The sequence below is a fragment of the Cyclopterus lumpus genome, chromosome 18 (assembly GCF_009769545.1).
Source record: "Cyclopterus lumpus isolate fCycLum1 chromosome 18, fCycLum1.pri, whole genome shotgun sequence".
In the NCBI taxonomy this organism is placed as follows: domain Eukaryota; kingdom Metazoa; phylum Chordata; class Actinopteri; order Perciformes; family Cyclopteridae; genus Cyclopterus; species Cyclopterus lumpus.
The window spans coordinates 15786017-15802553 of record NC_046983.1 but is presented as its reverse complement, the minus strand read 5'-3'; the positions used below and the strand labels follow the sequence as shown (position 1 = coordinate 15802553).

Genomic DNA, 16537 nt, shown 5'->3' with positions numbered 1-16537 from the left:
GTATCAGATAGACACTATCCACAGGCTTACGATTGCAGAGATAATAAACTAGTCTGATGTATTATAAACGTAAACATCGAAATATTTGGTCATATACAGCACTAAACAATTCAATACATGACTGCATGGCAGCTGAACGTTGAGAATGAACATAACACAGACAAAGGAACATAAAAACAACAGTAGTATCTTAGTAAGTCGTTGTTCCACCACAAGCCTCCAGAGCAGCGTCAGTACCCCTGAGCATTTATTCTGCTCTCTATGACTCTTTGCCTGCCTTGCAACTCTACTACGTCACAAAGGTTCTAGCAACACCTGAATAAATTCTACTTTTCAGGAACTTAGACCTACCTTTGTGGCCGAATCCACTGCAGCACCTCGCTCCAAAAGCTCCTGGACCAGATCCACATGGCCCTCCTTGGCTGCCAGGTGCAGTGCGTTGAGACCATTCTGGAAAAAGACGAGGGAGGAAAGGTCAAAGTCCAACAACCCAACACCAACAAAGACTAAAGACAGTTCCAAATGGAAAGAGAAGGGATTACCTCCTCCAACAGGTCCATAGCCAACAGCCTGTGTCTCTTTAATTGAATATGTGGCTGTCCCTCACTCTTACATGTGGAGGGACAGACCGAAATATCAAAGTTGGGTCAGATGTGTTTTCCATGTTATGAGCCAGTCCATGGAATGAAGATATAAATAGGTGTGTGTGTGTGTGTGTGTGTGTGTGTGTGTGTGTGTGTGTGTGTGTGTCTGTGTAAATACCAAACTAGCTAGAAGATTTAATATATTTCAAATTACAGATAATATCAATTAATTTCCCCTAACTTGACAAATATAGTAGTTCGGTGGAGTGAAGTTTAAAGTTATAAATCACTCACGACCTCTATTAATATCTTTATTCGGTCTTCGGTTTCATGTGTATGAATGTGTATTCACGGGCTTGCTAAGCTGGGAGATAACAAGGTGAAGAAAATAAGCTTGATAACTAAGAGATTGCAACTCTAATTGGTTGAGCTCAAATGGTTTTGTAATAAACCGACTGAAGACCAATTTACAAGGGGCTAATAGAGCTTATCCTTTTTGCTTTTATGTAGTCTGTTTTAATGAATTAAGTAAAGATCTGAGCATTATTTCAAAGACCATGTACATTTTATTTTCTGTAAGCTTTATTAGTAGAATTTAAAAAAAGACAACAGGCTCCCGTTTTCTTTCAGGAGCTGAATGCATGGCTGTTCCTTATAGTTTGCCCTTCTCATTTAATTTTCTAAGACCCAGTACTGATTAAATAACCCTTTCAGCAGCACCGACATTAGGCTGCAGCATAAACACAATCGATAAGTCATTTCCTTTGTGGCTGCCAAACGAACCCTCATCACTCAGCCCCCTGAGGCCGATGGCCCCACCGTACTCCTGGGGTCCCCACACAGGCTCCGTGTGGGATACCAAGAGAGTTTTTGCTCACCCTAGAATCCTCTAGTTTTATTTGCCCAGATGTAACCCACAGATGGCAGCAGGCATCTGCTCAGTAACAGAGCAGGAAATGTAGTCCTGCTTTTTTCTTTCACCAGCTGTCATGTTAATGCACCTGCCGGCCTCCTGCTGACCTCATATAACCAACACTTAGTCAATGTGTTACAACTGCTGTATCGCAAATGTTCGTTCAAAGTACAGAAGAGTGACTGTTTTATTCTGTTTATTGATGGTACTCTGTGGTTCAGGCATTTTATTTTTGATGGAAATGTTCAAAAGCACTACAACATGACTGTGTTATGTGGCCTTGTTAGTTCTAAGTATGTTTTTCCAGCCATGTTTCCCGAAGAATTATATTTTAATTGTGTAGAATGTGAGAATGTGCACCTCATGATTTAGGTCCAATGCTCAGGAAGTAGTGTGCCCTTTATGTAGCAAGGCGTAAACCAAGGATGTGAAGGGTGATGGATGGGCTTGGAGTGAGTCTGACCATAATACTATGGTTCAATCTTCTTGCTTGGCCTTGGAACTTGATAACCATGTCCTATTGTCCAATCAGAGCTTTGACTCGAAATGGGAACATTAATGAAAAATAGCAGATCCAAAAGATAAAGCATCCAAGTAAGTTTATAAAAAAGCATGTCAAGAAAATGTAGGACGACTGTGGGATACCAGGGGAGACCACAAGTTCCAGCCCCCACCCCGTGGTTTCTGTTCAGTTCTTTGTCCCAGAACAATCAACAGTCTGTACTGAGTCACTGTCCTCCTAAAAGACCAGAGAGACATGTTTCAGCTGTGAATACTGCAGGGATGGACTTCCTGTGTCTTTTGTCCCAAAGGCCAACCACAGTCAGAGGGGTTTGGAGGAGAAAAGTTCTCCCCATGACATAGAATATATGTCTAATGTACATGTATAACACCATTTAAAATTAATGGATGGATATTGTATCTGTATGCAAAATCGTGATATGTTTTCTTTTTTGATTCTTTAATATAAGCGGCTGCCACTTATAAACAAACAACCTCCAATTCTGCCATAACTCTCTGGGGCCCTGTTCATGGGGTATACTCCCCCATGCCCTCCATTCACCTCCAGGAAGCCACTCAGCCCTTTATCATCCATACAACCTGTTACCTCATTCAGCCCACATGAACACAATCACTGAGGAGATGTTTACTAATTATCTGTTTGATCTATTATGCAAGCATTTTAAAGCAATGCAAAGGTGATGTGGTCAAAAATTAATTTAGCAGTGCTGGAGTTGACTCAGGGGAGGGAGGTTGTTATAATCAGAGTAAATACCACCTCATCAGTGCAGTATGTTATTGAGCTATAATCAGCTTCAGAGAACACTGAAACACTGATGCCCATTAGTCACTCAGGGGAGGTTTTCAGGGAAATGGAGAAGATGATCAACACTGCTCAAAACTAGGCTCTTTTTTTTAAACACAACATCTGATGTGTTGTCAGCTTAATGAAACTGTTATAGCTAAGATGTTAATTATAGCAGACAGTTGTCCATTTACACAGCCAGCAGTCGAGTTGTGTTTATGTCCACCGGACATGTGCAAGTCCAATAATCACTTTCCTTTTAGCTCCGGTTTGGTCTTCACCAACTCTTGAGAAATAAATCTGTCTCTTTAATACTAAATCCTACATAGTTGAATACTATACTTGGGCTGGTGGTTGGTGCTGAGCACAGTACAGTCAATAAGACCAGAAAACCAAAACAATGGGATGAGGAGGCTAAACACTGTGAGCTGTGGGAAGATCCAGAGTCGGTTGCTTTGTTGAGGAAATGATTAGAAATGATAATATGATTGTTAATAGGAACATTATTTTGGTGTGAAAGTTCATTCTTGATCATTAAAACACAACAAGTCATATACCAATATCGTGTATTAGTAATGATAGCCCAAACATCTGTTTCAAGAGGGTTTAAGTATTCTATAGATAAACAAGGCACATTGTCACACAAGGAATCTCCCATTTGTGTGCTCTGGTGTCTTGATCAATATCAGAACCATTATGTTATGTGGAAGGGACATTAATGAACCCAATACTAAATATTAAATTAGTTCAATATAAAACTGTCAATTCCTTTTTGACATCATACTTTGATATTTGACAATAACTGTGATTCCTTTTTAAACCTTTTTTCTTCTTTCTACTCGAGTGTAAGACATAAACATTGAGAAACACATGCAAACACAGGAGCTCAAAATATCTTGATGGTGCCAACATTATTAAAAAAATGTCGGCACAAACCACAGAGCCTCCAGCAAATCTTAAATGTCCACCCCATGTGACCTTTGTTTACCCAGCTGGTCATCGTGGCCGTTGCCAGGGGAGGACTGTACTCATCAGGTTTCATTGCCCCACTCGTCCATGGCTGGAATGCTAGTCGCTTAGAGGAAACTAGATAATGACTCGGCCTACAAATGGAAATACTCCAGATCAAACACAGTCCTCCCTGCTACTGGAATGGAGAGCCATGTTCATATGATGAGATTAGTGACGGACAGCATGAGCACATTAGCTCCTAGAATAATGCATTCTGTGGAGTGTAGGATAAGCACCATTGGACTCACGTGACAGTCACAAATGTGTCAAATGACTATGTAATGTTAAAGGTGTCACTTGTTTTGACAAACCCATATATTATTATCAACTCAGCAGTTCCCCACAGCTCTAACTCAGAGCCTTTTAGCCTATTTTAGCTCATTGTTTGGGGCATCAGCATGTTTCCAGTAGCTGTTTTCAGGCGTAAACCTCTGATAAACCCATTGTCCACCAACATCTGAGCATAAAACAGCAAATACACAATCAGCTGGTAAACATAGTGGAACATTTAGCAGCTAAACATATCTGTTTCTCAGGAGCTGGTGGAGACCAAAGCTGAGCTGAAAAGATAGTGGACGTTCATCGGTTAGATACAAACACAACTCCAGATTAATTATTATCTTGCTCTGTGTCTGCTGAATGTTTCCAGGCAACTGTTTGTAACATGTTGGCTGGAACAACTTCACAGATGAAAAGTGGCAAAGAATTAATTTCAGTAAAATAATTTGGCAGTTTAAGCTGTTTTACATGTGCACTTGGTGTCTGAAAAGTATAACAATGCAGTTGTTTATCCTTATGAAGAAGCATTTGTGTGATAACTCCTAAATGAAATGTAATAATAACATTTACACCTGTGTTTGTCCTGCAATAAGTCATGTTATGTGATCTGTCTCCTACCTGATTGCAGGTGCTGATGTCAACTCCCCCTTTTAGATATTCCAAAACCTTGTCGATGTTTCCTGCTCTCGCTGCTCGCAGGAAACTGGTGTTGCTGTCCGACTGGAAGAGACACAGGAGAAAGACATTTTCATAAAATCATCGACATAACGTCCAGAGAACATGTCCTCATTGGCTGTCGATGACGAATAGATATCACATAATTCAGCCTTCTCAGCTGAATGAGTCACATTCTTTCTTAAGTAATGGATTCAAAAACCCAACTCCCAATCTATCTCCACAACCTCTGAAGCTGTTTAGCACTGGCTCCCGGTTAACTGGAGCCTCCAGTCGGAGGGACTAAGTCTACAAAGTTTAGTCAAAGCTCGGTTTCAGTTACATTGGTGCAGCCGGGATGTGGAGTTCTTTACAACTGAGTACCAGAGAGAGTGCACTAAATGAAATGGGTCTTTGAGACAACTTTTCGTGGGCAAGCGTTGGTCAGTGCATTTAATTTATTAAATATCATGTTATGATCTTATACTCCTAATTGGAAACCTGCACGTCATGAAACACTGGTGGCCTGTGCCCAGGGACTATGGGGGAAAGAAGCTTTAAGCTAGGTGCAATAAATATATATGTATGCACACTTATGCAATTGACATGTTTTCATTTTCTGTAAAGCACCAAAGTTTAAATTGGCATTGAGCAGATTCCCCAAATAAACCGTGTTCAACAATTAATGTGCATTCGTATTTAGGCATATACGGTGTCCTTGGTGGAGAAGGATGTGTAGGTTTGAGGTTTGTTTTTGGATGCTGACTGAGCTGCAGTTGGAACCAGACTTAGGAGGTAGAATGAGTCAGCATGTTCCTCTTGGTGCCTTCACTAAAGCTACTTTCTGGCTCACATACAGCATGTTCAAAGCTCCCAGCTCTCTGTTCCTCCTGTGGAAAAACATTGTGTGATGCTTCTTTTTACTGCATTCAAACTGCGCTATTCCATCCAAGAGTAGGTCAGAGGTCAGTTTCAGAAATACCAGCTCTACACTGGAGATTTGGGGACTCACTGTCCTGCTCATGGACACTTCAGGGGGTGTCTTGTTCGTTTCTTTTGCAAAGGTCACAGTTTGTCTCAAATTTTCATTTCAGCGTTGACAGTTTCCCTCGTCCTTTCCTTCATCACAGTCTGTCACTCAGTCACTTACAGCCGACACCCATCGCACGTTGTCACATGTAGAATACAGAGATCAGAGATAAGAATGCAGCACTGATGATGCATGACATGAGCAGTGACACTGCAGCACTGATGTGTACTTCACACACACACAAATAATCCTAGTCTATGGTTCCGCCTGACCTGCAGTCAGCTGCTGTCTGGCTGCTGCAGAGACCTGCATTGCATCACTCAGACTCATGACTGCTGGAGCTTTACACTGCTGCCATCACCTCAAAGAACCATATTAAGGCTTCTTCAGTCCACCTTTTACACATAAAACGCATAACATGACCCACAGCTTCAATAAAAAAAAAACTTGCAGAGACTTGGGATAGGGCACCAGCATATAGGGCATAGATGTCTATGTATCACTTAGTCATCATATTTTCTCCACTGGTAGATCACCGTGAGGTCTATGTATCACTTAGTCATCATATTTTCTCCACTGGAAGGTCACCGTGAGGTCTATGTATCACTTATTCATCAAATTCTATACAATGGAAGGTCACCGTGAGGTCTATGTATCACTTATTCATCATATTCTATACAATGGAAGGTCACAGTGAGGTCTTTGTATCACTTAGTCATCATGTTTTCTCCACTGGAAGGTCACCGTGAGGTCTATGTATCACTTAGTCATCATGTTTTCTCCACTGGAAGGTCACCGTGAGGTCTATGTATCACTTAGTCATCATGTTTTCTCCACTGGAAGGTCACCGTGAAGTCTTATTCATCATGTTTTCTCCACTGGAAGGTCACTGTGAGGTCTATGTATCACTTAGTCATCATGTTTTCTCCACTGGAAGGTCACCGTGAAGTCTTATTCATCATGTTTTCTCCACTGGAAGGTCACCGTGAGGTCTATGTATCACTTAGTCATCATGTTTTCTCCACTAGAAGATCACCGTGAGGTCTATGCATCACTTATTCATCATATTCTATACAATGGAAGGTCACCGTGAGGTCTATGTATCACTTATTTAGCATATTTCTTACACTGGAAGGGTACCCAAGAGGTCTATGCATCACTTACTCATCATGTTTTCTCCACTAGAAGGGCACCCAAGAGGTCCCTGTATCCCTTATGTATCAGGTTTTTATCTATCGGTCATCAAAGAGGGCAGTTTTTGACAAAAGTGGAAAGACTTACATTATTCATACAGCATCATACATGTTGTTACAGAGTTAGCATTGTTTTCTAGCAGCATAGCACAAAGCAGCCATTTCCCCAAATCAAGTCTGTCTGATTCAATCCTCACATTCCCTCTAGAGCTGCAGAGTCACATTATGCAAGAACTTGCCATAATCATCATTCTGCAATTGGCGGGTTGCTATAGAGACACTTGGACCAACAGGACTCTCAGACAAGTGGGGCTGTTGCATGGATGATACTTAACATTGGAGAGAAAGGGAGAATTGTGGCAGACAGCTTCCTACAGAAAGTGTTTCATAACTCCTGGTTTGTCAGTCTCTTTGATGGGGAAATATTTGGAATATTATCTATATTATCTCTATATATATATTATTAAAAAAACCAGTTGCAGTTACATGAATGTCATGTTTATGGAGAGTCCGCAATGAATAGGAACAGACAAGTAATTAAAAGGAACCTTAGTCAGGCATGAAGGTCATTGCTTTTCTACTTCTTTCGCCACAATTAGTACGTTTAGAGATGAGCTAGGTAGTTAATTAAACATAACGTAGCCAAACTGGATAATATGTATCCTTTAGTATTATGTTTCTGTGGTGGTTGGGGCGTGGTTAGGCTCAGCTGCGGAGGGGTGTGGGGGAGTGGTTTAGGGAACAGGTGCCAGGAATAGGCCTAATTGGCCTCAGCTGCAGGGAATCAAGGCCTGAGTGACTCTGCCCTATATATGGGGCATACAGGTGGAGGCACGAGAGAGGGGCGAGCAGAGACACAGTCTGCAAGTAAATAAAGTATATTACGAAATATACCCGTGACTATGCTCATCCTTTGGTGCTGGGGGGAGAAACCTGCATGTGACAGCCAGGAACCTGTTACAGTTTCCTTTCTATAACTTCACTATGTTCCTGCTTATGTTTCAGCTTGTGTCTAGACCATTACTTCATGACTTCCTCAAACCTCCCAATCATGACAAAGCCCAGCCCTAAAACACCTTCTCCATCATATCACATTAAACATTCATTTAAAAAAAGTCACTGTCCTTATCTGTGGAGAGCTAGGAGCTTTATCAATAATGCAAACAATCTCCCACGCCCCTGCACACATGATGTGAAAGACCAGTGCCCAGACTGGGAGCATCATTGCCCCTCCCAGTTTCCATGGTGACAAGCACTGTCCTCTCTGGAGGTAACCATGACAGCAAGGCACCGTCTGTCAGCAGAGCTAGCAGAGTAAGCACAGATTACATGAAGGCCATTGCTTCCTTTATACAATACAGTCTATCAATACACACACACAAAATATGTTAAGTGGTAGTAGCACCCATGCTAACACAAGAGGCCTATCACTTATTATTTCCACCAAAAGAAAAAATGCATAACCATTAAACTGCCCTTTACTAAACCACTATACTATTTACCTAAATCATGCATTGAACCTAACCTAAATCATTATATCCCGAAGAATAGCTTAAAGAGGACCATTTGACCCACATAAGAACAAGAGTATAAGAACACACACACACACACACACACACACATTAATTGGAACTGTGCCCTTGTTCCCTATTTGATTGAAGCAGCACATTCTATTCCTAGCTGTCTGCACATTATAACAGCCTCTCTGTTTACTAGCAACTGCACCGCTCCTGTGGGTGCTCTGTTTGTGTGTGTTTCTGATATTAAAAGCTCCTTTGGGTGGCCTTGCACACATTAGTCCATGAACACACCCAGCGTTTACGAGACGACAACAGCATGTCAGTCAGTGCAACCAATAACAATCATGACATCCACAAAAACCCACATTGGAGGTGTGAGGTTTCCACCCCAACGCAATATCAATAATGTAATATGATACTACGGACTATTCATCCAGAGTATAAATAACCTGTTCTAATTAATTATCCTCAAGTGGACATAATAGGAACTACAGTAGGTCCTGATATATACACCACATATATATTCCCTGTTTCCATTCCCTTCATTACCATTCTGATCAACAGCAGTGCAGCACCTGGGGGGTCATTGGATGCTTCAGGCATCAGTGTAGTGGATTTACAGTATAGAACTGCACCAAAACAGTTGTATTATATCAGAGAATGTAAACTTTGTATGCAAACGCTGTACATTATGTAAGAACAATTATGTAGGTATGTATGTCATTTTCTTCATTAATCAATATTATGTCTCTTTTCAAATTAATCTGACATACAACAGATATAAAAAAAATCCATGATCTGAATACTTTTCAAATCCATCTCAAACATATTTTGTTAGTATGTATATTCAATAGGGAAGTATTACGTGATCACGATGAACATTTATAACTTCATACTACGTCATATGGCATTTGCTGTTCAGCATAATCATCTAAATTGTCTTTGCTGTCACGTTTGGAGTCAAATGGAGTTAAATGATGTATAAAATAAATGAATTTCCTTTTCCAATATGCTAGGAATATCTTCCATTTGAAATGCTTGACTAAAATAGCACTATATATTAGTCCGCATTAAATTCATTAATTTCCCACTAAACATTTACATATTTTCTACAACTCATAGTTAGGATGACATAACCTTTAAAATGCACACGACTAGTTGAACGTAGAGCGCTCCAGAATAGAAGATGTCATCATTTGACAAACATCCACTCAATGTTGCTGCACTGCTTTGCAGTTTCACTGACTTTTCTCTTGCTCTCATCTTCTCTCTTTTATCCTTCGAGACAATAGAAGCTCAGCTGGAGCCTGTGCTGCCAGAGGTCAGGCCGGGGGTCAGGTCAACATGTCTGGCTACGCCGGCCAATTACAGCCGCCTGGACCCTCCTGTGCCAGTCGCTGACTTACTTCAGGTAAAATACGCACTTTAACAGGTAGCCGTCTCAACCTGTGCAGCATCCAACCGCACTGTGAGAGATTTGTCTCATTGTTTTACATTGTGGTTACTTCATCTCACACAGATGCTAAAGGGTTCAGAGGCCGAGGGCCGTGACAAAGCGTCTGTAAAGAGAACGGGATGGCCTATTACAAGTTGGTGGCATGAGATATGAGAAGGTTTTGAGAGTAAATGTAAAGGTGAGCAACGAGAGTTTGAAGGTTATAACAAGATTAACACCTTGGGTTTATCATGGCCTACTACCGTATGTATTATTGTATGTAATTGAGATTTAATATCCATTTATTGGACTGTACGGGTCATTTTGATTGTTTTAGCTGATTAACTATAAATCATAAAAAACGTCATTGCTGCCCACTATTTGACAATGCATAGCAAGTGTTTACATTGATATATTATCTTCGTGGCAGAAATTGTCTAGAAACAGGTAATTTAACACACACTTTGAAATGTGCATATTAACACATCCAGAAGAAACAACATCAGCATTAATGTGTGTACAACAGTCACGCTCCTTTTAGTTCTGGTTTGGTCTCCACCAACTCACGGGTCTGTCACAAATGTGCAGAAAAAAAACCCAAAAGCTCTGCAGAGCTGGTGATTATTCTCTGTGGGTCCGTCTACGAGCAACACCTTTCTCATAGTCTTTGGACTAAGGTGCAGCTTAAAGTTCTTTGGCCAAGATTACGTTACGTGGCAGCTACATCATAATAAAATCTAGCAAAATACCAAATTCATACTGCACACTGATATTAAGCAGGTCTTAGTGTGAAGCATGTTCACACAAGAAAAGCGACAAAAACAAGTCCAAACCAAAAATATTGCAGACTAAATACTGTCCAATGCAATGCACAAAGAATATGAAGAGCAGCTTACAGTGAGAAACAAACAACTACATAATGGGTAGGTGGGAGTGAAACCGCTCTGAAAAACAAATAAGTCTTAAATCTGAAGAAAAACAACATGCAGTCTTCATCAAATCAAAAAGTCTAGATTTCCAGGGGGTCAAATTAGACCGAAGATAATGAGGCTTCCTGTTTTGTATTTATGTCAAAGTAAAGTGGGTAAAGTGATTATTACTGACTGAGTCTAACCCTCGTACACACATACTGTTTAATATTACTGACAGTGTGTCCTGTGCTGCTGCTCCTTTAAGGTAACATATACCAGTGGAACCTCCCTCCACGTGACCTTTTCCTAAATGCCTTCACCCAAACAACAACAAATAAGTATTACATCTTAAGAAAAACATTTGAAGTTTAATTTTCTTCAAAGTTACAGTTTGAATCACGTCATACGTAGGGTATAATTTCCTCTTATTATAAAATGGTGACGTATGATGATTCAAAACCGTATAAAAACTAATTTTGCTTCAGACAAAAGTTGGATTACTGTAAAAATGCAAATCCACCAGTATGACATGTTTATACTTATGAAGCCCTGCAAGTAATGTCAGGTTACCGTGTGTGCATGTATTTGTGTGTGTCATGGTACTAATTCAAAGACAATATACAAACTGCTGACGCCCTTTAATGCACTGCAATGTGTTTAGAACCTGCACTTTGAACTCATACATGAGCTCATCAAGCTTAGTGTTTAACAAAAAACACCCTTTCTATGTTTAACACATTTTCAATTAAACTATTGCCAAATAGTTGGAGATAAAGCTACTGTGATTAAAGAAAAAAAGTTCCACCATCTTAAAGTCAGGTAAAAACTGCCACAAACAAATCTCACGCGTCCTGTATTCCCAGCAGCAGCAGCGGCTCAACGCTAAAGTCATCACATTGTTTTTCAAATGAGCCACGAGAGTCCACACGCTGCTGTGCAGGATAACTTCAGGGGCAACCCTGTCACACTGGCCTCCAAAGGGTGAGCAACAACACCACATCCCACGCACGGACACGGACACACGCACACGTACACGCACACGCACACACACACACACACACGCACACGCACACGCACACACACGCGCACACACACACACACACACACACACACACACACAGTCCAAAAGCAGTTTACACCTGCTTTCAATGAAAGCATAAAAATGTATCAGCTGCATGCAAGTTGAGCATCTCGTCCATGACAGACGGACAAAAACAGCCCTGTCATCAAGATTGTGCACGAAATAAAAAATATTTGCGGCTTTAAAAGCGAGATCTGACACGTAGTGCTTTAAAAAAGTAAATCAAAACCTTCTCGTCTGTAAAATCTCCTAAAGAGCACTCCAGGGGCGCCCTAGTTGCCTGCTGCACCTGCCAGTGTGGGCTCTTACCAGCGTCAGTGGAGGCTGCTCAGGAAAGTGCTCCACACAGTAGTAGTCTGGCAAAGCATTCTGGTCCAGGTGAGACTGGCTCGCGGCAGTCCTCAGGCCCTTGTCCGAGCCACACACCTTACACATGGCTGCGTTTCCCATGCTGCAAGGTTTATAAGTCTATCCCATCCGAAGGTATTGGAGTGCATTTAATCACTCTGATAATCCACTCCCTGTCCCTGCTCCCCTCCCCCTAAAAACCTACAGGCTACCATCCAGGGAGGGGCAACCCCCTCAGTCCCAGCCGAACCTCACTTCCCTTTGGCCTCCAAGGCCCTCCTGTCCCTGTCGCGTCGCCACCTCCAGCAGAGTGCTAGCTCTTGCTCATTGCTAATTCCAACTGTCTGACCATTGACCAACACCCCCCCAACCCGGCTATTTTTACACCCACCAGCCGAGCTATGCATGTAGAGAGAAAGAGAGCAGAGAGGGTGGTCGGCATGCCAACACGGGAGGGGGCATCACAGACACAGTGAGCATGGACTGACGTGTGGCTATACTGTATGTGACAATGATTTGAACAATATGCAGTCTTTATTAAATCAAGCACTTTCAATTCCAAAAAAGACTAAAACTCTTCATTGGTCTGTCAAACAGAGGTGCATTTATGCTGTTAAGTGGTAATGGAAGTGTATTAAATCACAAAGAATATGAAAGAGCAGCTTACAGTGGGAAACAAACAACTACATAATGGGTAGGTGGGAGTGAAACCGCTCTGAAAAACTCTTGGATGACAACAAATAAGTCTTAAATCTGAAGAAAAACAACATGCAGTCTTCATCAAATCAAAAAGTCTAGATTTCCAGGGGGTCAAATTAGACCGAAGATAATGAGGCTTCCTGTTTTGTATTTATGTCAATGTAAAGTGGGTAAAGTGATTATTACTGACTGAGCTGAAAATAGTCTTCATAAAGAGAATCAGTCCAACCCTAGTACATACACACATACTGCGTCTTGCTGCTGCTCATTGCCATGTAGGTGTGAGGCTCCTTTAAGGTAACATATGCGACCAGTGTAACCTGCCTCCACGTGACCTTTCCCCTTGGCAGAAAACCAAGCCCTGCATTGGCTATGGACTGATCTACAAATACAAGTACAAGTTGGCCCCCACTGGTGACTGGTGTACAACATACCAGGCTTTCTGCACTGGTCCAGACTTCCCTTCAGCATTATGTTCCCTTCACCTCATGTCCTGGACTGTTTAATGGGAGCAGGCATGGTGATTTGCTAATGCAGATGTGTGTCAGCCTGTGGCCCAGAGCAGAGCTGTATTGATTCAGTTGGACTGAATGCAAATCACATTCACACAGACCTTTTCATGACAATTGATCCACAGCATGACGGGTATGCTGTTTACTAGAAGCTTCCGACATCAGGTCCCTGCTGTCTCTACAGGTCAGTGAATGTCTTGTCCACTGTCCGATGTCTATAACCCTGTGTGTATGTGTCCTCGTCTGATGACATCATGGAGGTAAATGTCCCCATTCTCTTTGCATTCTTCAAGGTCATGACTAGCACAATACTTTTACTGTTGAAAATATCACCCAGACAATTATCATTCACTGAACATGTTGGCCTGGGGAGAAAGACTAGTCATTGTTGAGAACCACAGAAACCACACAAGAAGGCAGCTTTGGAGTTTTCTATGAATGCATGAATACAAACTTGGTAGGCAAGCACATGATCATCACATTTAACATGTCTGACCAAATCACAAGCTTTTTGCTTTGTTTTTACGAGGAGAACAGAAAAGCATTGGAGGAGTGTTGCAATGGTCAAAAGAAGAGAAAACGAATGCAAGAATCATTATTTGTATAATTTGAAATGTTTTTGAATTACCCAAATTGTAATACGTCCTAAGAAGTCTGTTTACAATTTCGTTGGAGGTCTTGGTGGCCATTGGGTGCTTGAAAATGAACAGTTGCAACAGTTTAAAATGTAAGTCGTCTGCATAGCCATGAAAACTTACTGTGTTGTTGTATCATTTGTATGGTGGGGTTAAAAGAGCTGGTACCATATTTGATCCAGTTGCAAATTGGTAAAATACCTTATCATATCTATTTATCATCCTTTTTACAAGCAACGAGTAGTAAAAAAGAAGAAAAACCATATATGTTAAAACATATATATAAATTAGTGAAAAAAGTATAGAACCACATAGAACATGTTCTAAAAAACAGTCTCCCTGTTAGACAAATAATGGATTTAAGCTGAAAGCAGGTTTGGAACATAATATATGTTATAATATGGCAAACTGCATTGCTTAAATCATAAAAATCTACCAATATTCATTAGTTTTTAGGTAGTGCAAAGTCTTCTGAACCAACATTTACAATATCATAGGATTTATTAAGAATATCATGCAGGGTCAATATTCAGGATGGCAGATTTTACAAGTTGAACTTTCTGAACTGTATCTAATATATATAATTTAACTGTAATTATAGTTGAACATTTTCTGCCATTTACAACATTTTAAAGGCATTAATGGATCATTCCAAATTACACCCATCATATTGCTATTACACACATTTACTGGTGAGGTAACATGGTTATTAGTTTTAAATTCACAAAATAAGAAACAAAATGGAATAATGGTTGAACAAAAATATCCTTTGAATAAGGATAGGAAGACATACATCCTCAGAACATTTAAACTAGCCTGATGGTGAGTAGGGCGTTAGCAAGCTGAGCCAAACACAACATTACCATGCGGCCTGCTCTGTATGACCTTCATCTGAACTGTTAGCACACCGTGACCTTCATCTGAACTGTTAGCACACCTTGACCTTCATCTGAACTGTTAGCACACCTTGACCTTCATCTGAACTGTTAGCACACCGTGACCTTCATCTGAACTGTTAGAACACCTTGACCTTCATCTGAACTGTTAGCACACCTTGACCTTCATCTGAACTGTTAGCACACCGTGACCTTCAGCTGAACTGTTAGCACACCTTGACCTTCATCTGAACTGTTAGCACACCTTGACCTTCATCTGAACTGTTAGCACACCGTGACCTTCATCTGAACTGTTAGAACACCTTGACCTTCATCTGAACTGTTAGCACACCTTGACCTTCATCTGAACTGTTAGCACACCTTGACCTTCATCTGAACTGTTAGCACACCTTGACCTTCATCTGAACTGTTAGCACACCTTGACCTTCATCTGAACTGTTAGCACACCTTGCCCTTCAGCTGAACTGTTAGAACACCGTGACCTTCATCTGAACTGTTAGCACAACTTGACCTTCAGCTGAACTGTTAGAACACCGTGACCTTCATCTGAACTGTTAGCACAACTTGACCTTCAGCTGAACTGTTAGAACACCGTGACCTACAGCTGAACTGTTAGCACAACTTGACCGACCCTAGCTAGCTAATCTGCTAGCATGTTTACCGCCACACTGAAGGTGGGTTGGACAATGTTGTTGTTGTTTGGAGTTTTCATTGTTGGAAATGACGTGTGTTGTCTTTTCAGTACAGTGGCATTGAGCCACCTGTGGCTTCGATATTGTTGACAGAGATAGTGGAGTTTAATTTCTGGGCAACGGATCCAACATGAGAGAGAACGAACATTCTGAATACAAGTACAGAAACTACCAGTCTTAGTCTAGTTGGTTTCTCTTATAGTAAAAGATGCATTGTTTAAGTTGTTTAAATCCCAGAGAGGTGAAAGACTGCTGCTGTAGAGGATTGTGTGAACTCTTCGAGGACAGTTCTGCTATGATTCTGTTCACGGATACAGCTTTAGAACCTAGCCATCCAGCTACTGGTCTTACCGGACAAGTAGAGCTGTGGCAGCTAATCCAAGAGTGTATCTGATTTAAGTTGTATTTTATCGCTTATAATAATAATAATAATAATGCATTTGAATGCTTATGAATTAAACTTTGCATTTCTAAGAGGAAGAATGTCTTCTTTCAGATCTTTAATTAATCATACCATAAAATACCATTTCAAGGGCAATTTCTTCTTTTCATTTAAATAAATGTCTGGTCAGTCACTATCTATCTCGTATTGAGGCCTACTTTGCAGTATTACAAAGTCGGTGTCTGTGGCAACATTCATGGGAAAAATCACTAGGATGTACAGAAGAGAAGTGAGATCCAAGAACACACATGCAGGCACCGTTTATCGCCATAGAGAAGCGAAACACAGATCTTCAAGAATAAAGCCTTACGATGTCGATTCAATAAACCCTGATGATAAGCAGCCCACGGACTGAAGCTACCTTGCCCGGACAAGGGAAACCGGGGCACCCTCCCG

The 16537-nt window shown here is 41.1% G+C and overlaps 1 protein-coding gene across 1 annotated transcript in view; it reads right to left on the bottom strand.

Moving 5' to 3' along the window:
- Nucleotides 1–12367, bottom strand: part of ank2b (ankyrin 2b, neuronal) — a 74932-nt gene extending 62565 nt beyond the window's left edge. Inside the window, exons 1-3 of the mRNA XM_034557808.1 lie at nt 12227–12367; nt 4712–4813; nt 352–450 (exon numbers count right to left, since the gene is read on the bottom strand). Of these exons, the coding sequence (XP_034413699.1) occupies nt 352–450; nt 4712–4813; nt 12227–12367 (342 nt within the window). The remainder of the gene's footprint in view (nt 1–351; nt 451–4711; nt 4814–12226) is intronic.
- Between the last annotated feature and the right edge of the window lie 4170 nt (nt 12368–16537).